The following is a 21963-nucleotide window of genomic DNA, read 5'->3' on the forward strand; positions in this document are numbered from 1 at the left end:
TAACCCTCGCCTCACAACTCACTCTCATGTCTGACGAAGAGCTTTAGGAGCAGAGAGGCTGATTTAAAAAGATCTGGATCTGAGCATGAAGCTAATGCTAACACTGGGACTCCTGGATGACTGGCTTATGGATCAGAGTTATTGCCCCCGGCTGTGCTGACAGCAAACTCATCACCATCTGAATTCCTATTACACAGATGCCTCGCCAGATTCCTCAGACGTTCCCATACCATTACATTACTGCACTACATTACTCATAAGCTGCTGTAAAGATTCCCTGGAACGATATTAGCTGTGTTGCATCATAATTCCATCAAAGACTATGCTGCTGCTGCTGCTCCGTAGCCTATTCGTTTTAAAGTGAAAGGAACTGAAAAGCAGTGTGTGTCCCAAACAGCAATAATTCAATCAGGGTCAGGTCCAAATCACTGATCCGCTCAGAAGTCAACCGCTCCGCGTCTCTGGTAATGTTGATGGACTCACTGTTACAAAAGTCCATCTAGCCACATCACCAGCTATTTCACCAGTATATCTCCACTGTCTCTCCTCATTCTCTGCACCCGACTGATATCCAGTCTTACTGACACATCAGAGTCTATACTGACCCATCATGCCTCAAGTATCTAGTCTAATGCTCTAATGTCACAATTGGGGATTTTTCACACTGGCAGTGACTCTGGTGTTACAGAGTTCTGCCCTGAGCCAGGTTCTAAATGGTCACACCTTGAGGTCGTGCTGACGGGTCTCCTCCAGGTCCTGCATGGTGCAGCAGTGGGCCTCCTGCAGGCTGTGCTCCCTGCGCTGGTACTCCAGCTGCAGCTCTTGGAGCTGCTGGCCCAGGTGCTCCCGCTCCTGGCTGAACTGGGCCTGCAGCTGCTGCAGGGAGCTCTGCGACTGAGACAGCTGCATCTCCAGACTCTGCTTCAGCAACGAGATCTGACGAAAGGGAGGAGTAGAGAAGGAGAGAGAAAGGAAAAGGAGAGAGAGAGACGGTGTAGAGAGAAGAACAGCTTGGATCAGATTGCACGTAGTGTCATTAGTTCCTATATTACAGGTTCGCGAAACCTGTTTGTCTGTATACTTCATTCACTAACCTGGGCCTACTTCGTTAGACAAAAACAGATATCCATTTTTAACGCTAGCTAGTTATGACCTGAAGAAACACATTCATTTTTTTTGTTAGAGTGTGAATCAAAAAGTCATTTTGAAACCAATTATACCCTCATAATCCTTATTTCAATATGGTAGGTCTGCAGCTACTTTGGATGTTTTGCAATGGTAGAGTAAGTGTCGTACGTAAAAGTAAAGATAACTTAACAGAAAATGACTCAAGTAAAAGTGAAAGTCACCCAGTAAAATACTACTTGAGTAGAAGTCTAACAGTATTTGGTTTTAAATGTACTTAAGTATCACAATTAAATGGAATTGCAAAAATATACTTAAATATCAAAAGTAAAAGTATGAATGATTTAAAATTCCTTATATTAAGCAAACCATTTTTTACATTTACAGATAGCCAAGGGCACAGTCCAACACTCCAACATGAATTTACAAACGAAGCATGTGTGTTTAGTGAGTCCGCCATATCAGAGGCAGTAGGGATGACCAGAGATGTTCTCTTGATAAGTGCGTGGATTGGACAATTTTCCTGTCAAAATGTAAGGAGTACTTTTGGATGACAAGGAAAATGTAAAAAGTACATTATTTTTTTAGGAATGTAGTGAGGTAAAAGTTGTCAAAAATATAAATAGTCAAGTAAAGTACAGATACCCCCCAAAAACATATTAAGCAGTACTTTAAAGTATTTTTACTTAGGTACAGTGGGGCAAAAAAGTATTTAGTCAGCCATCAATTGTGCAAGTTCTCCCACTTAAAAAGATGAGAGAGGCCTGTAATTTCCATCATAGGTACACTTCAACTATGACAGACAAAATTAGATTTTTTTTCTCCAGAAAATCACATTGTAGGATTTTTAATGAATTTATTTGCAAATTATGGTGGAAAATAAGTATTTGGTCAATAACAAAAGTTTATCTCAATACTTTGTTATATACCCTTTGTTGGCAATGACAGAGGTCAAACATTTTCTGTAAGTCTTCACAAGGTTTTCACACACTGTTGCTGGTATTTTGGCCCATTCCTCCATGCAGATCTCCTCTAGAGCAGTGATGTTTTGGGGCTGTTGCTGGGCAACACGGACTTTCAACTCCCTCCAAAGATTTTCTATGGGGTTGAGATCTGGAGACTGGCTAGGCCACTCCAGGACCTTGAAATGCTTCTTACGAAGCCACTCCTTCGTTGCCCGGGCAGTGTGTTTGGGATCATTGTCATGCTGAAAGACCCAGCCACGTTTCATCTTCAATGCCCTTGCTGATGGAAGGTGGTTTTCACTCAAAATCTCACGATACATGGCCCCATTCATTCTTTCCTTTACACGGATCAGTCGTCCTGGTCCCTTTGCAGAAAAACAGCCCCAAAGCATGATGTTTCCACCCCGATGCTTCACAGTAGGTATGGTGTTCTTTGGATGCAACTCAGCATTCTTTGTCCTCCAAACACGACGAGTTGAGTTTTTACCAAAAAGTTATATTTTGGTTTCATCTGACCATATGACATTCTCCCAATCTTCTTCTGGATCATCCAAATGCTCTCTATTCAGACGGACCTGGACATGTACTGGTTTAAGCAGGGGGACACGTCTGGCACTGCAGGATTTGAGTCCCTGGCGGCGTAGTGTGTTACTGATGGTAGGTTTTGTTACTTTGGTCCCAGCTCTCTGCAGGTCATTCACTAGGTCCCCCCGCGTGGTTCTGGGATTTTTGCTCACCATTCTTGTGATCATTTTGACCCCACGGGGTGAGATCTTGCGTGGAGCCCCAGATCGAGGGAGATTATCAGTGGTCTTGAATGTCTTCCATTTCCTAATAATTGCTCCCACAGTTGATTTCTTCAAACCAAGCTGCTTACCTATTGCAGATTCAGTCTTCCCAGCCTGGTGCAGGTCTACAATTGTGTTTCTGGTGTCCTTTGACAGCTCTTTGGTCTTGGCCATAGTGGAGTTTGGAGTGTGACTGTTTGAGGTTGTGGACAGGTGTCTTTTATACTGATAACAACTTCAAACAGGTGCCATTAATACAGGTAACGAGTGGAGGACAGAGGAGCCTCTTAAAGAAGAAGTTACAGGTCTGTGAGAGCCAGAAATCTTCCTTGTTTGTAGGTGATCAAATACTTATTTTCCACCATAATTTGCAAATAAATTCATTAGAAATCCTACAATGTGATTTTCTGGATTTTTTTTCTCTCATTTCGTTTGTCATAGTTGAAGTGTACCTATGATGAAAATTACAGGCGTCTCTCATCTTTTTAAGTGGGAGAACTTGCACAATTGGTGGCTGACTAAATACTTTTTCCCCCCACTGTACTTTACACCACTGCTGCTTTGCAACGTTTGGCGGCACCCTACACGTACTGTTGTGTACGTGTGATCAACAGCTCAGTGTGTGATCACCATGAGAACTCAGTCACTCCACATTAATCAGCCAGGCCTCATTAGGAGTTACAGCCTATTACTACAGAGTATTATTACTGTGAATAATGAGACCGACCGGGCCCTAAGCAGGACAGGTGGAACGTGTGCGAGGAAAAGATCCAGGGTGGTGACACCTCCATAAGTCACCCTGACTCTGCTGCTAGCTGTACGGAAGCATCTGGAGCTACACCGTTAAGTAGGAGCTCAGAGTTAGAATGCCCTCCTTCCCCCCCCCCCCCCATATGCATAGATTTTTCCAGCATCTGAGTAATAAAAAATGTGGACAACAAACAGTATGGAGTGCACAGTGCATTTTTGGCTCTGGGCGGAACATAACACAGTGATACTGTGGACATGGCAAGACAGACTGCAGTGATCTAAGTGGAGTCAGTGGACGTGTCTGTGGGTTCATTCCAGAGAGGGACTAGTGGGTTTTAGTGATGCTGCTGACACTAAAGTGGGGCCATTGACAGAAGACATTCACACCTCCCTTAGAATCAATACCTTGGAGTGAACAAGAGGCGACACACAGGATCTGTATAGCTGTAATGCTCACTGTGTGCCAGACTTATTATCAGAGTCATCTGCTGCAGGGAAAAAATCAAAATGGCACTACTCGTCATCCCTGATAGAATCACAACCACTTGTGTAGAGGGATAAGAGGCTGCTGAATGCCTTCCATTGGGACCTGAGCGCAAACAGCAACATTCCTAACTAAGAGGCGACTCAGATGTGGTTATTATGGCACAACAAAGAGAGCAGGAGGTACAGTAAATCACACGCCACTCAGAGAGGCTGTAATTCTGTCTCATCACAATAACAGAAATATACACCTTTCACAGTGTCAGGAAGAGGAAAACACCCCAGTGGGAAGTGCACCAAGAGTCAGTTACAGAGCAAAGAGAATATCAATTTTCAGAAGAAGGCAGATTTAGGTAATCAGTGTTTCATGCGTGTTGCCTGGGAACTGGGTGACGTTGGTTCACTGCAGTAGCAACCAGTCACAGTGGTTCTATAACAACCCTCTCAGTATAGAGACAAGAAGTGAAGAGAGAAACCACACACACACACGTTGGCACATTCAACACTGCAAGTGTCCCCCACAAGAAGCACTCACCTGCGTACAGCACACTGTAACGAAAGGAAAATGGACGCTGTAAAACCAGCACCGTTAGTGCAAACCAGGCCAAGTCCACACCACACCATCATGCTAGCCATGCACACCAGTTGAATATACTGGTATTTGTCTGTAAACACACTGTAGTGAGGGAGAAACAAAGAGCGCCAAGTGGAGCAGGTGTGTAAGTAGACTAAAAGCTCAGACACACCAAAGTTTGCCTGCCGACAGCACTTAGCACGTCTGAACAGAGTGTCGGCAGTCAATCTAATTTGTGTTCACACAGCAAAGACCTTGGAAGTAGTCAGCCACTCAGCCTAAAATACTAAACACTCCAAACCAGAAGGTGGCAATGCATATCTGTGTGCGTTGTGGCGGTATTGCTTATGTTCTAGATTCCAAGTTATCTACGCTAATGTTGCTATTTTGTAGAAAGACCATGTTGATACTAGCCAGATGGCCACTGCTTGATAACTACTTAGCTAGACGACGAAGAAGCAATTTAATTCACTCTCCATAATCCCATACTGCAAGTGCCAGCCGATAGCCAAATGTTTAGCTAGCTAGCTAACATTAGCATATTCGCTAAATAGGGCAACATAGCTAGCTAGCTAAGGACACTGCACTAACTCAGCAGCTAACACAGGCAGCTGTTTCATGGAAACTAGCTAATCCATTGTGATTTAATTCTAACGTCAATACTAGCTACAGTGGTTGGCTAGCTTGGAGGAAGTGCTTAGTTTTGTATGCATTGCGTCTGTGCACTTAGCTAGTTACCATCCCATAGCCTACATTGCATATAAAGTGTGACTGACTCATCCGTAGATGTACGGAGGAAATGCCCTCTTTTTCCATTGTTTTTGTTGGCTCCCCTCTTGGGGGTCGTGCTCTCTGATTGGCTCAAAGTCAAGTTGTAGACCACTGACAAGCATAGCGATTCTACAAGTTGAATCCGTAGGTTCGTCGCTACCGGATTGGCACGCAGCATCTATCGCTTTTGGACTAGCAAGAGAAGGAACAGCCTCCCACTGTGATAAGTACTTATCGGGAGTCTATCGGCAGTGAGATTTTCAGTGTGTTTCATGCTTACATGACTTATGTTAAGCTTCACTGAGCTGAGTGGCGCTATGGGTGTGAACAAAATACACAGGAACACAGGGGAACATTCAGGAGTCAACAATGTCAAAATAAAGGCCAAAAAGATTTAAAAGGTGCAGAGGGGAGGGAGGCCAGGTTAGGGTAGCTCTTTGTCAGGGAGTGGTTGGAGTATCATGAGGAATGACCAAGTTGGTGAGGACAGAGGAGCCCTTTTTCTCCAGATGATTGAATACAACAGGAAAAGATGAGCAGCACTGCCTATTTCAATGTTTGAATGGATGACAAGACACTGTGAAATATGGTGATATCTCAGTTCAGTAAAAAAAAAACATGAAATGACTTTCTACTGTCAAACCTAATTATTATCTGTGAAATGCCCTGAATGTTAATGCAATTAGCAAGTAGAAGTGCATTAAAAGTTTTCGTTTTTAATTCGATTTGATTGGCCCATTCAGTCCCCTTCACAGGGCTGCCAGTGCCATTTTGGGAAGACTTCAAATGTCATAATTTGAATAGATATCCAATAAATTCACCATGTTTTTTTATCTTCATACACTTTGTATGAGTGACAGTGCTAGCTATAGCTGCGGTGGGAGTTACAGCTAAGTAACAGAACAGGCTTCTCAGCAGTCTTTCATTGTCATGGCTGGTATCTGCATATGTGTACGGCGAGGCCCTCAGCATTCTCCTCTCACCTATTCATGGACATTTGGAAGTGGACAATTTAATATGGTATGACATACACTTCCAAAATGTTTCATTATATTTTGGGTTAAGTGGTGAAAATGTATAACATATACTCTTTACCTTACAGTATGTAAAGTAGTCACGGAATCCCTATATAAATCCCAGCTCAACAAAACTTTTGCATTGATGGGACTAGTGAACAGACAAATTACGTAGTTTTTTTACTCTCCATGTATCCTGGAGCCCAGTCATAATGTTGACATGGGGCAGAGTACGCTGTGTATATCACAGTCAAGGTCTTCACAGGTCCAGCCGAAAACCCGTGACCCAACCGGGTCGGATCCGAAATTCTGTAGTTGACTCTCAGATCTAGGTCGGAGTGGATTTGATTGTCACGGGTCTCAGGTATGTGTAATTATAATTACAGAACTGAACGTGACTGCTGCAGTAGAGAGAGAGAGAAAGAGAGAGAGAATTGTATGCTGCTGCTCAGTCTTTTCACGAGAATGGCGCATGTAGCCAATCACAAGTCATCAAAGGGGCACTAGTCTCTGGCTCTGTGTGTGCGGTGGCAAGCAAGTTAAGAGATCAATGGAAGATGAAACTAAAATGACGGAATTAAAAGTTAAACGTGTAGCCTCCCGGGTGGTGCAGTGGTCTAAGGCACTGCATAGCAGTGCTAGCTGTTCGAGCCGGCTGCGACCGGGAGGCCCATGGTGCGGCACACAAGTAGTCTCAATTAGCCAACCCAACTGGCTTAACTAGCTAGCTTCTCTTCGTGGTTTGATGCAGTCAAAACAGGTGCTATGTAATCAGATTGGTTGATAAATAACCTAGCTTTGGCAGCTAAAAGTTAGTAACTAGCACGAGTTGGCTTGGTTGCTGCGGTCTCTCTCTCCCTCCTCTTCGTGTCATTCAGCCACATATAAACACACACACGACCCCTGCCCCGCTTGCTGCTCCTTCATTCCTCTCCCCCTCCCCCTCCCCCAGTGCCTGCATAAACAGCTTCAGTTAACGTAGTACATTTTTTAAATTATCTGCTGCTTCCCTCACTCGGACCGGATCAGACCGAGTCTGGACCCGAAAAGGCTCTATACGGGGCCAGGTCCGGTTGTCCTCTGGTCCATATATTTTTGACATTTATTTATATGGGTAGGATCTGGGGAGGAAAGCACCGGGTCCATTCCGTAATGGGTTCAACTTTTGGACCCGAGAACACCTCTATATCACAGGGACCAGCTGTAGTGTGGTGCAGCAGGGTGAGGGTGGACTGTCTCTTACCTGCTCCAGTAGGTCCTCCACCTTCCTCTGCCAGCTCTCGCGGGCACTGCCCAGCTCCTGCTCCTTGTTCTGGGCCAGCTGGGAGAGGGCTGCCCGCTTGTCATCCTCATGATCCTCCCTTAGCTCCTCACGTAGCTTCTTACACTCCTGCCTGTGGACACACACCAAATGCACACAATTACCATTAGATGAAGTATACAGAAGACAATAAAAATCACACAGGGGTCAGGGGATCAACATAATGCAACAAAGCAAACCATTTTTTAAATAATTCCATGTAGTAATATATAGTAGTAGCATTAATGTACTCGTAATATATTGTCATCCATTCCAAATCAGTAAAGCCGCTGCAAACCATATGCAGCAGAACCCTGTTTTAGCTAGGGTTAGGATTACGTTGACAAATAATTATTATTATCATGTAAGTCATGCTTGCAAGAGCACATGCATGAAAAGACCATCTAGTAAATATGTTATACTGTATGTGGCTGTGATAAGACCCTTTTACCAACTCCACTTCTCATTAGGACGAACAACGCAACACAGACCAACATTAAACATTTGTTAGGAAAATCTGGCGTTGTGTGCATATTTCATAAACAGAATGCATCTGCACTTCGCTCCAGAGCAGACTGCGCAGACAGCCAATCATTAGAGAGAAGAGAGATTGGGGCTGACACTCCCATCCATCTGATACAGTATGTCGATGTTAATGCATGCGTCGGTCTGTACAGAGCGCAGCCTGGGACGGAGGTTTTCTAACAGGATAACAGTATGTCCTGTAATTGCTGAACATTTCCAGCGAGCCGCTGTCTGTCGGAGCTCCGGGGGTGTTCAGAGTCCACATCCTTGGGAGCGGAGCAGAGTGTACGATTCCCCACGGCGCCATGCAAACGCCTCCCACCTCGCCGCGTCAGCGCTACTCAATGCCCACGCGTTTAGTGGCGCTGCACAGAATGCATGTTAATCGTTATTTAGCAGAGAATGGCGTCGTTAAACGTGTGGCGCTGACAGTGTTTTCGCCGTTCCCTACAAGCAGATGAGCGCCAGGGTGAGTGCGTGCCACGGTTTAGCCCTGCGACACTGCTGTAAAAGGGGGTGTTGAACCTCATCTCTTCAGAAAAACACAGACAGACACACAGCTCTCAGCATCTTCATATTGTAGAGAGCCTCATATTCATGCTCTAGCCCCCCCCCAATCTGGCTAACTACCTAGGAGGGCACTCAGCACCTGGTGAGTGGAGGAGATGGGAGGAAGGGGGTGAGTGTGTAGACTAGGTAGGCAGTATGGAGGACGGAGAAGAAGGGAGGATGTAGCGAGAAGGAAGGAGGCATGTGTGTAAATCAGCCGGCCCCGTTAAGATCAAAGCTTTCAGTCAACATCAGACAGCAGCAGAGAGGACAGGCAGACGGCCACAAATGGACGCCATCAACTCGCTGTCTAAACAGCAACATGGTTTCTTTCCCCAACTTTTGGCGCACATCGACGCCAGGCATCTCTCACAAAAGCTTAGTTTGACTCTGAGGTAAATCGCTACTGAAGTTCATTATACCCGGTTCTGACATCACCGCATGGAAACACTCAGTAAAGGAGCCTCCTCTTATATTCTATCTGCCTGAAATAGTGGATCTTAGATGTCTATCTCTCTCAGCACAAGCCAAGCCAGCTCTGTTCAATTATTCTCGGTCCCCTTGTGTGTGCGCATTCTCCGTGTATGTGTGTTGGCTGTGCCGGTGTGCCAGATGACACACACGCATCTCTTGCGGTTGAGGCACTTGAAAGGCTGTCAAAGGCATTGCGGTGCAGTGTGGTGGTGCTGCCCAACTGGATTGTTCCGCTTGCAAATGCTGTTCATGTTCAAGCCCACCATTACGTAAGGTAAACATTGCAGGAGGCTTTAATGTGGGTAGGGGCTCTGGTATCTCTGCATCTCCCTCCACATCACCAGTCTAGCTCCCTGTGAGGAGCAGGAGGAGAGATGTTTCTGACAGGCCGTCGCAGGAGATGAAAGAGAAGAGCCTCGAACAGAGGACGGTAAGAGGGAGACGTGAATATCTCTCCCTCTTCCTTTGCCTCTTTCTCTCTCTCTCTTCTTTCATCTCTCTCTCTCGCTCGCTTTCATTCTGAGTGGCCTGTTGGCTCGAGTTATACATGGTGATAAGAAGAAATGAGGGCAAGACCGCAGACAAACTCAATGAACTGGAGAGGTGAAGTCGAGTTGAATAACTGCAGACAGTAACAACAGAAAACAATAATACTATTCAGTGACAGTGGTGTGAAAGGACACAGCAAGGTTCTGTACAGAAACACAGAAGTACCCCGGAGGTTGCTAGTTGCATTATGCTTTACTAAAGAAGAAGGAGAAGCATACGCTGTCTTCAATGATGTATTTTTTTAAATTACTACCTGACATTATTTAAAACACCAAAATGCTGTCAGAATTACAGAGCATGTCAAATTCACCAAATGCAACGTATAAATTCCAATTCATAGGGTCAAAATGAAAAGGGGCTGAAGGGGAATGCAATTGTGAAAGATGAACATTGAGAGAGGAGGGTCAATTAAACGTAATTACGGTACAAGAGATGAAGAAAAGGACAGAGAACTTTGAGCCAATGCCTGTCTGGATGGTGTTATTGTAGAACTCCATGTGTAGCAGAGCCTAATCAGGAATCCCTAATACTGTATTAAGACATTAATTGACCCCAGCAAGGGAGACAGACACTAATTGGACTCTGTCTGATGAGCTGGGATGATCTGCCTCCTCCTCCCCAGTCTCAGATCTCTGAGCTGCAGGTCTGTTCACACCCTGATTCACATGTCCCTGCTGTAAAGGCATTGAGATTCAAATGTGACAACAAAACCCTTTTCCACTTGAAATTCATAGGCAGTGGCTTGTCAGGGCCTCCTTGTTAATCGGGCTCAAATCCATATCTCATATGAACCTCATTACCATCCTGTCTTTCTCCTTTGAGCCAGAACAGGCAGCAGCAGCGGCGGCGGCAGTGAGATGCTCGGTCTGTTCGCTTGGTGAACACCCGCCATTGCTTCAGCAGAGTAGCCCATTTTGAGATAAGCGAGGGCATTGGCTGAACAAATGTTGTGGGAAATGAACTCTTTAAAAGAAAAGAGAGATAGAAATATTTTGGGGCAGTCTGATTTCTCACGGGACCTATCCTCCCACTCCTCTTTCATGTGCACACAATGTGGGACCAAGCTAGCTACAGTATTACAGTACAGTGTTCACTTATTACTCTTTTGAAATGTGTGGATTTGAGCCCTCTGAAGATAATTCCAATGGTCATTCCAGTGGTTATAATCTGTGGTGCAGCGCTGGCTCTTTCTAAATGAAGCCATCCGTTCATAATCCTCAGAGCCAGGGAGAGGAGGACCTCTTTCTAGGCTGGGATCAGGGACCGGGCCTGGACTAGTATCATTACCATGGTGTATCATGGTGGCACTCGCCTCAATGTGACTTTCAATTACTCCAAGCCAAACTCTTTCACTCACCCTGTCCATCGCCATCCCTGGCACATCTCATCAAATCCACCCCGGGGCCAAGGACACACACATACACACCTTAACGTCTCGGTCCACTTGAGCTCCAGTTCCAGCGCCATCTTGTCCATCTTGAGTTTCTCGTCCTCTTTAGTGGTAATGACTTTAGCCTCGTGCTGCTTCTTCTGGGCCTCCATCTCTCCCTGAAAGAGAGAGAGGGAGAGAGAGAGGGGAAGAAAGAAAGGGGTTGTGATATTAGCCCTCGTGATAAACAAGACAACTGAGTATGGGATCTAAACCTCTATGGACAGGACTCAACAAAAGAGGAACTCGGCTCCACAGCCATCAATTCTCATTGCTCCACACTTCCCCTGACATCAAGACTAGAGTCTGCTTCATTATACAGGCCCAGAGAGATGAGAGAGAGGGGGGAAAGAGGGAGAGAGGGAATGGAGAGAGTAGAGAGGGAGAGAGGGAGAGGAGCCACAGAAGGTCAAAGGCATGGGAGAGCTAGTCTGAAGAGCAGCCTTCTAATGAACTGCCAATGCCATATGGGCTCCTTAAAGATGAGAACATAATTCAGAGTCGGAGTCTGATTAGGTATGCCAATCCAAAGCGGCTGGATAGTCTGCTTGGCATATCAAGAATTGGAATCTGGGACAAAGCAGGTGGATGTGATGGATTTCGTCTGGGAACAGACTCAAGGCTAGGAGATCAATTCAGTACAGATCAAGTTTATTACCCCCACCCCATAAATAAACATGATGTACAATGAATAAATCCTCAGTCAGAAGAGTGAATGGGGAAGGGAATTCATTAGGGTTTGCTGATGGATTCTCCAATGCCTCCCTGATGAGGAGAACCACACAGGGCCCAGGGGAGAATGTGTGTATGCATGTATGCATTGTTGGTGCTCTCACCTGCAGGGCCGTCAGCAGGTTGCTGGTCTCTCTCAGTCTGGCCCTGGTAGCGTCCAGCTCCTCCGCTAGTTTGTCCTGGGCCTCCTTCAGGTTGGTGATGTGTCCCTCTGCTGTACCCATACCCTGCTCACCCTCCTTCACCAGCTCCTGCAGGCGCAACACCTGCACACAGAACGGACAGATTATCATACATCTCAGACAGGCTTTAAAAACAGCTGTAAAAGGGAAAGCATAATTGTCACCAGCCATGTCATCATGATGATATTTTGATCATTTGACTGCTGACATGCAAAACATTTTGGGACTGTATTAACCGTGGATTAATTAAAACAAATACCAAAATATAGTTTTTCAGTGAAATCTCCCTTTCTAATGACCTGGTAGTAAAATACATTCCCTTTTGTAATAGATATGAGTGTGGAAGCTGCACCTCAAATGAGCCGAGACATTTTTTATCGCCTGCTGTTGACAGCAGCAAACTTGAATCTACTCCAGTTTGTCCGGACGACCACAACAAATGGCCATGACAAAATGAGAGGAGCAAGAGGAGAGATCTGATAGGTTGGGTGGCTCCTGACTGACCTCCTGATTGGCTTGTTCAAGTTTGGTGGCGAGCTCCTCCTTCAGGCTGTCCAGTTGCTGTCTGAGATGGTTCTCCTGCTCCTCCAATGAGAGCCTCTCCCTCTCAAACTGCTGCTCCATTTCCTGTAGACAAACCCCAAAGACTCTGTTATAATAATACCAGCACAATAACCATTACAGGGCTAATCAGAGTATTTTTATGAATTTAAATACTTAGTAAATATGGCTGCAATAACTGTGCTTTTAGAGGAAAATCAAAGCCAGAGTAAAAGGATTCACTAGTACATGAAAGGATAATGGTTGGTATTATTCACATTTACACACTACTAAGAGTTTTGTCAGCATCCGTGTAAAACAATCTTGTATAATATGGACTCAGAAAGGGCTTGGGAGCTGTAATAATTTAGGAGACTGTGTGTGTCTGTGTGTCTGTGTGTGTGTATGCTCCAATCCCAAGTGACACATTCATGTTGTACCCCTGGGTAGGTGGCTAACCTTTTACTGCAGTGGGCTAAATCAGGGTCACACAGAGTGTTTCTTGGTAGTCTTAAACATATCTACCTTGAAACAAAAGTATACACCTCACACACATGGTTATGGGCTTAACAAAATAATACTTTTTGAGTTTGCATCCCAATATCGCACTTTATATACATCACAGAAGACTGAAATATAACAAAACCGTTTGACATAGAAACACCACATTTTCAATATATATTTTTTTAATGATCTTAATAATAAATATTAATAACATTCCACCCATGAGTCACCCATTGACTGTCACCCATGAGTCACCCATTGACTGTCACCCATGAGTCACCCATTGACCGTCGCCCATGAGTCACCCATTGACTGCAGGAAAGGGCTACTATCCTGCTGGGAAAAGGGATGACGTGAGTTCATTATACACCGTACCAGTCAAAAGTTTGGACACCTACTCATTCAATGGTTTTTCTTTTAAAAAAATTAAAAAATTCTACATTGTTGAATAATAGTGAAGACATCAAAAATATGAAATAACACATTTAGTAACCCCAAAAAAGTGTTAAACAAATCCAAATATATTTTATATTTAAGATTCTCCAAAGTAGCCACCCTTTGCCTTGATGACAGTGTTGCACACTCTTGGCAAAGTGTGTCCAAACTTTTGACTGGTGCTGTACGCAACATCAGGCACCCAGAACAAGGATGTCTGTAAATCAAATCAATTATGCAGAGTTTCACTGATAAGGGCAATGTCACATTCTGGAACTCAATTTTCCGGGGGTAGAAAAGATTTCTCGCTGTGACGGTGAGATATCACGGAGTAAATGTGGCCTTCAGACATTCCTGATACGGGTTAGATGTCTAGTCTACCATTTCACTCCCATTGCAGGATATTCGTGTCAGTGGATGACACCCCAGTGACAGTATGATAAGTAGACATCACCATAGGAAGACAAGCCTCTGGAGATGGAAGAAGTGCGCAGTGGCAACTTTTTTTCACCAGGCATGGAAATGTAATTACTGCACCAGACGACGATTCGCTTGTGAAATTCTCAACAACTCTGCATCTGTTACTGTCAGCGCTGAACATTCGACTGTGGACATCATTGAAAACACTTCATATAAGCCTACATCATTTACAAAGCAGAATACTTGATCACTTTCATGCTTACATTACTGGTATAGCACTCCGAAAAGGCGCCTTGAAGCTAAATCAATGACTGCCGAATAAATAGGAAATGCATTGAGCCGACTAGTGACTCAGACTACTGTGTGAACCTTGTCCGCTCCAATATTAACTTCCTCTGATACAGATGGTGATTGATAATACATGATCCTTTGCCTCAGTATCTTCTCTTAAGGAGGCAATCCGCGGTTGAAACAATCACAAAGCACCCTCCCCGCCACTGTTTCTGTAAAAATCTGAGGGACGGGGCTGAAGAAATGTAACCACTGTCAAATTCATAGAGCTATGGATGCATGGACTGACTACCCATGATATCAAAATGATAGTTTAACCATGGTTTGAGGCCATACAGAGTTTGTTTACCTTTACCTTGTTGCTTATATTTTGGGTTCTGATGGGGTGTGACAGTTGAACTAAGCTCCGGAGGCATTGATACGTTATATTCTTCCAGAATGAATGGGTACATATGATTCATTTGCAAGTCCCTTTAATGCTTTCCCATGACCAAAAACTGGGAAGAATACATATCACACAGAATATTAAATAGACAAGATACTTAAAAGTGCGATCTCAAAAGGCAGTATCTATCTGCATGAGCAGCAGACTTGTCAGCATGGTGCACTAAGTAGAGCTAACTGAATAATGTATAGTTCCACCTTATTCAGAGAGAACTGCTCTGCACACTTTATGTACAGTATGTGTGGTTGAAGAGTACATGATTTAGAGCTCTCATCTTCCAGAGCACACTCATATGCAAATAGGAGCTTATCTATTTTGCATGATACCATCCCTCCAAAACAAGAGTCAAGACATGAGGCCGTTAATCTCATTAGCGTCTTCCCCTATTTTTTTCCCACTGAGTGTCAATGGTAGTGTGTTTGTGTGTGTGTGTGTGTGTGTGTGTGTGGGTGTGTGTGGCGGCTTTCAAGCAAAGTCACTGAGTTCACCTTGCGCACAGTTCTTGAATAGTGCATACTCTTTCAAACGGCTAAAAGTTTGTGCCGCACTAAGTCTACGCTGTCAGCCGCCCATGGTAGTTTGACTAGTCACTAGTTCTACCTCAGTGTCAACAGTAAAGGTCCTTCCCACACCGTGGCGATGCCAGCCAAGGAGGTGACTCATGACCACGTCTTGGGACAGAAGGATGACAAATTGTCTTTCCTTCCTCCTCCTCTTGCTGTGTTGTGCTTAGAGGGGAGAAGAGGAAGAGCCTCAGGGAGTCCGCCCAAAATAGGATGTCAGCCGACGCGTCGACTCGTCAAACTGCTATTTGTGACTCTGACTCACCGGCGCACAAACATAAGCCTTCTCCTACATGATCTATCCGCTCGCTCTCACCCTGTCCTGCATCTCTGTTGGGGAGCGTGAGGAGAGGAGAGGATATGATAAGCAGCAGTGCAGGTGATAGTTGCCGAGGCATCGCTCTCACCCTGTCCTGCATCTCTGTTGGGGAGCGTGAGGAGAGGAGAGGATATGATAAGCAGCTGTGCAGGTGATAGTTGCCGAGGCATCGCTCTCTTTCTTTTTCTCTCTTGGCGCTTGTCTAATCAATGACAATAAAGCATTTCTCCGTTCTGTCTCGGAGACCTCCACCTTCGTCCTGACAAAGGAGAGCGACTGACATTTGTCTCCCTGAGATACGGTTCCTGGAAGCAGCCGAAGCACCCGGTGAGGTGTCTATCTTCCTCTACTATGGGCTTATGCAAATTAGACTCCAGGAACTCAAATACTATCCTGGTGGAGGAACAAAAGGTGTTGCTACCTCCATTTCCCCCTATTCCCCCCACACACACACACACACACACACACACACACACACACACACACACACACACACACACACACACTTTCCAATGTGTCTGAGGAGAGCCTCTGTCATCCTTCAAACTCTCTGAGAAGAGTGGTCTTTCCCATCTTCCCTCCCTTCAAGCAGCCATCATGGGCCAGTACAGACAGTCTTGTTTTTCTGAGCTGAAAAGGCTTTAACTCCAAACAATGGTGTTAGGTTGGCCAGCCCTGATATAAACAAGCCTAATTACAGCGGCTCAACCCAATATCTGTTATGCAGACGTTTTTTAAATGACGAAAACACTAAATAATACAACCATGTTGGAGGGGGATGAGTTGACTGAAGCCTTTCGCAGCCTCGGAGCCGAGAAGAAAAAAAGATGACAGATTGCATTTTGGCTGAGTCAATCGTGCATGTCTTCTGAGTCATTTCATTTCATATGTTATCAAAACAGACAGTTTAGTCATGTCAGTGTGGCAGATGTTTTCAAGCAGATAGAAACGCTTCTCAGTGTTCCATGGAGTCAGAGCGGGGTTTTCTGTAGTGAGGTGCAGAATGGATGTGTGAGGGTGCATGTCACAGCCGTCTCCAACACCTCGGCGCAGGCTGATGTCGGTTCTGGTGCTGTGTGTGTCTGAGTGGTTGGGTAGAGCAAAGCGGGGGCGGGGTGGGGAGATGAGTTCTCATTGTAGTGGTAAATGAGGCGTGGGAGCTAGGCCAGATACAAAGCCACTACCTGCTCTGCCGCCTCCCTGTCCTCCTGCAGGACTGGAACTGAGGCAGCAGAGCTCTGGACCCTGACACACACAGAGAATAGTCTGGACTGAGACAGACACAGCCTAAGATATATACAGTTGAAGTCAGAAGTTTACATACACTAAGGTTGGAGTCATTAAAACATGTTTTTCAACCTCTCCACAAATTTCTGGTTAATAAACTATAGTTTTGGCAAGTCTGTTAGGACATCTACTTTGTGCATGACACAAGTAAAATTTCCAACAATTGTTTACAGACAGATTATTTCACTGTATCACAATTCCAGTGGTTCAGAAGTTTACATACACTAAGTTGATTGTGCCTTTAAACAGCTTGGAAAATGACAGAAAATGATGTCATGGCTTTAGAAGCATCATTTGAGTCTATTGGAGGTGTACCTGTATTTTTGTATGTATTTCAAGTACTACCTTCAAACTCAGTGGCTCTTTGCTTGACATCATGGGAAAATCAAAAGAAATCAGCCAAGACCTCAAGGAAAGAAATTGTAGACCTCCACAAGTCTGGTTCATCCTTGGGAGCAATTTCCAAATGCCTGAAGGTACCACGTTCATCAAATAATAGTATGCAAGTATAAACACCATTGGACTACGCATCCGTCATACCGCTCAGGAAGGAGACGCGTTCTGTCTCCTAGAGATGAACGTACTTTGGTGCGAAAGGTGAAAATCAATCCCAGAACAACAGCAAAGGACCTTGTGAAGATGCTGGATGAAACAGGTACAAAAGTATCTATATCCACAGTAAAACAAGTCCTATATCGACATAACCTGAAAGGCGGCTCAGCAAGGAAGAAGCCACTGCTTCAAAACCGCCGTAAAAAAATCCAGACTGGTTTGCAACAGCACATGGGGACAAATATCGTACTTTTTGGAGAAATGTCCTCTGGTCTGATGAAACAAAAATAGAACTGTTGGCCATAATGACCATCGTTATGTTTGCAAGCTGAAGAACACCATCCCACCCGTGAAGCATGGGAGTGGCAGCATCATGTGGGGTGCTTTGCTGCAGGAGGCACTGGTGCACTTCACAAAATAGATGGCATCATGAGGGGGGGAAATTATGTGGATATATTGAAGCAACATCTCAAGACATCAGTCAGCAAGTTAAAGCTTGGTATCAAATGGGTCTTCCAAATGGACAATGACCCCAAGCATACTTGCAAAGTTGTGGGAAAATGGCTTAAGGACAACAAAGTCAAGGTATTGGAGTGGCCATCACAAAGCCCTGACTTCAATCCAATAGCAAATGTGTGGGCAAAACTGACAAAGTGTGTGCGAGCAAGGAGGCCTACAAACCTGACGCAATTACACCAGCTCTGTCAGGAGGAATGGGCCAAAATTCACCAAACTTATTGTTGGAAGCTTGTGGAAGGCTACCCGAAACGTTTGGCCCAAGTTAAACAATTTATAGGCAATGCTACCAAATACTAATTGAGTGTATGTCAACTTCTGACCCACTGGGAATGTGATGAAAGAGCTGAAACTGAAATAAATAATTCTCCCTACTATTATTCTGACATTTCACATTCTTAAAATAAAGGGGTGATCCTAACTGACCTAAGACTAGAGGTCGACCGATTAATTGGAATGGGCGATTAATTAGGGCCGATTTCAAGTTTTCATAACAATTGGAAATCGGTATTTGTGGGCGCCGATTTTTAAATATTATTTATATTTATTTTAATTTTATTTGACCTTTATTTAAATAGGCAAGTCAGTTAAGAACACATTCTTAGTTTCAATGACGGCCTAGGAACGGTGGGTTAACTGCCTCGTTCAGAGGCAGAAGGACAGATTTTCACCTTGTCAGCTCGGGGGATCCAATCTTGCAACTTCTTGACCTGCCTCTCTCTCGTTGCACTCCACAAGGAGACTGCCTGTTACGTGAATGCAGTAAGCCAAGGTAAGTTGCAAGCTAGCATTAAACTTATAAAAAACAATCAATCATAATCACTAGTTAACTACACATGGTTGATGATATTACTAGATACTAGCTAGCGTGTCCTGCGTTGCATATAATCTGACTGACCATACAAGTATCTAAGTATCTGACTGAGCGGTGGTAGGCAGAAGCAGGCGCGTAAACATTCATTCAAACAGCACTTTCGTGTGTTTTGCCATCAGCTCTTCATTGTGCGTCAAGCATTGCACTGTTTATGACTTCAAGCCTATCAACTCCCGAGATGAGGCTGGTGTAACTGAAGTGAAATGGCTAGCTAGTTAGCGCGCGCTAATAGCGTTTCAAACGTCACTCGCTCTGAGCCTTCTAGTAGTTGTTCCCCTTGCTCTGCATGGGTAACGCTGGTTCGAGGGTGGCTGTTGTCGTTGTGTTGCTGGATCGAGCCCAGGGAGGAGCGAGGAGAGGGACAGAAGCTATACTGTTACACTGGCAATACTAAAGTGCCTATAAGAACATCCAATAGTCAAAGGTTAATTAAATAATGAGGGCTTTCTCATACATAGCTCCATTTTTATGGAATGGTCTGCCTACCCATGTGAGAGACGCAAACTCGGTCTCAGCCTTTAAGTCTTTACTGAAGACTCATCTCTTCAGTGGGTCATATGATTGAGTGTAGTCTGGCCCAGGAGTGTGAAAGTGAACGGAAAGGCTCTGGAGCAACGAACCGCCCTTGCTGTCTCTGCCTGGCCGGTTCCCCTCTCTCTACTGGGATTCTCTGCCTCTAACCCTATTACAGGGGCTGAGTCACTGGCTTACCGGTGCTCTTTTATGCCGTCACTAGGAGGGGTGCGTCCCTTGAGTGGGTTGAGTCACTGACGTGATCTTCCTGTCTGGGTTGGCGCCCCCCCTTGGGTTGTGCCGTGGCTGAGATCTTTGTGGGCTATACTCGGCCTTGTCTCAGGATGGTAAGTTGGTGGTTGAAGATATCCCTCTAGTGGTGTGGGGGCTGTGCTTTGGCAAAGTGGGTGGGGTTATATCCTTCCTGTTTCGCCCTGTCCGGGGGTATCATCGGATGGGGCCACAGTGTCTCCTGACCCCTCCTGTCTCAGCCTCCAGTATTTATGCTGCAGTAGTTTGTGTCGGGGGGCCAGGGTCAGTTTGTTATATCTGGAGTACTTCTCCTGTCTTATCCGGTGTCCTGTGTGAATTTAAGTATGCTCTCTCTAATTCTCTCTTTCTTCCTCTCTCTCAGAGAACCTGAGCCCTAGGACCATGCCTCAGGACTACCTGGCATGATGACTCCTTGCTATCCCCAGTCCACCTGGCCCTACTGCTGCTCCAGTTTCAACTGTTCTGCCTGTTATTATTATTATTTGACCATGCTGGTAATTTATGAACATTTGAACATCTTGGCCATGTTCTGTTATAATCTCCACCTGGCACAGCCAGAGGAGGACTGGCCACCCCTCATAGCCTGGTTCCTCTCTAGGTTTCTTCCTAGGTTTTGGCCTTTCTAGGGAGTTTTTCCTAGCCACCGTGATTCTACACCTGCATTGCTTGCTGTTTGGGGTTTTAGGCTGGGTTTCTGTACAGCACTTAGAGATATCAGCTGATGTACGAAGGGCTATATAAATACATTTGATTTGATTTGAAATACAAATGGTATAGAGGGAAATAGTCCTACAATAACTACAACCTAAAACTTACCTGGGAATATTGAAGACTCATGTTAAAAGGAACCACCAGCTTTCATATGTTCTCATGTTCTGAGCAAGGAACTGAAACGTTAGCTTTCTTTCACAGCACATATTGCACTATTACTTTCTTCTCCAACACTTTGTTTTTGCATTATTTAAACCAAATTGAACATGTTTCATTATTTACTTGAGGCTAAATTGATTTTATTGATGTATTATATTAAGTTAAAATAAGTGTTAATTCAGTATTGTTGTAATTGTCATTATTACAAATAAATAAATAAATAAAATCGGCCGATTAATCGGTAGCTGCTTTTTTGGCCTGCCAATAATCGGTATCTGCTTTTTTGGTCCTCCAATAATCGGTATCGGCGTTGAAAAATCATAATTGGTCGACCTCTACCTAAAACAGGACATTTTTACTAGGATTAAAATGTCATGGGATACTGAGACCCAGCCTGGGATACAGAGTCACAGCCTGGGATACAGACTCACAGCCTGGGATACAGAGACCCAGCCTGGGGATACAGAGACCCAGCCTGGGATACAGAGTCACAGCCTGGGATACAGAGTCACAGCCTGGGATACAGAGACCCAGCCTGGGATACAGAGACCCAGCCTGGGATACAGAGTCACAGCCTGGGGATACAGAGTCACAGCCTGGGATACAGAGTCACAGCCTGGGATACAGAGACCCAGCCTGGGATACAGAGTCACAGCCTGGGATACAGAGTCACAGCCTGGGATACAGAGACCCAGCCTGGGATACAGAGTCACAGCCTGGAATACAGAGACCCAGCCTGGGATACAGAGACCCAGCCTGGGATACAGAGTCACAGCCTGGGATACAGAGACCCAGCATGGGATACAGAGACCCAGCCTGGGATACAGAGTCACAGCCTGGGATACAGAGACCCAGCCTGGGGATACAGAGTCACAGCCTGGGGATACAGAGTCACAGCCTGGGATACAGAGACCCAGCCTGGGATACAGAGTCACAGCCTGGGATACAGAGTCACAGCCTGGGGATACAGAGTCACAGCCTGGGATACAGAGTCACAGCCTGGGATACAGAGTCCCAGCCTGGGATACAGAGACCCAGCCTGGGATACAGAGACCCAGCCTGGGGATACAGAGTCACAGCCTGGGATACAGAGTCACAGCCTGGGATACAGAGTCACAGCTTGGGATACAGAGTCACAGCCTGGGATACTGAGACCCAGCCTGGGAATACAGAGACCCAGCCTGGGATACAGAGACCCAGCCTGGGAATACAGAGACCCAGCCTGGGAATACAGAGACCCAGCCTGGGATACAGAGTCACAGCCTGGGATACAGAGTCACAGCCTGGGATACTGAGTCACAGCCTGGGATACAGAGACCCAGCCTGGGATACAGAGTCACAGCCTGGGA

The 21963-nt window shown here is 45.2% G+C and overlaps 1 protein-coding gene across 3 annotated transcripts in view; it reads right to left on the reverse strand.

Annotated features, from left to right (window-relative positions):
- The window catches only part of LOC115139442 (protein FAM184A-like), a 154565-nt gene that overhangs the window by 44225 nt on the left and 88377 nt on the right, over positions 1–21963 (reverse strand). For all 3 annotated transcript variants that reach the window (XM_029676816.2, XM_065026360.1, XM_065026361.1), the window contains exons 7-11: positions 12717–12839; positions 12135–12296; positions 11296–11417; positions 7716–7866; positions 724–936 (exon numbers count right to left, since the gene is read on the reverse strand). In XM_029676816.2, coding sequence (XP_029532676.1) covers positions 724–936; positions 7716–7866; positions 11296–11417; positions 12135–12296; positions 12717–12839 — 771 coding nt within the window. The remainder of the gene's footprint in view (positions 1–723; positions 937–7715; positions 7867–11295; positions 11418–12134; positions 12297–12716; positions 12840–21963) is intronic.

Source organism: Oncorhynchus nerka, linkage group LG13 (assembly GCF_034236695.1).
Source record: "Oncorhynchus nerka isolate Pitt River linkage group LG13, Oner_Uvic_2.0, whole genome shotgun sequence".
Lineage (NCBI taxonomy): Eukaryota > Metazoa > Chordata > Actinopteri > Salmoniformes > Salmonidae > Oncorhynchus > Oncorhynchus nerka.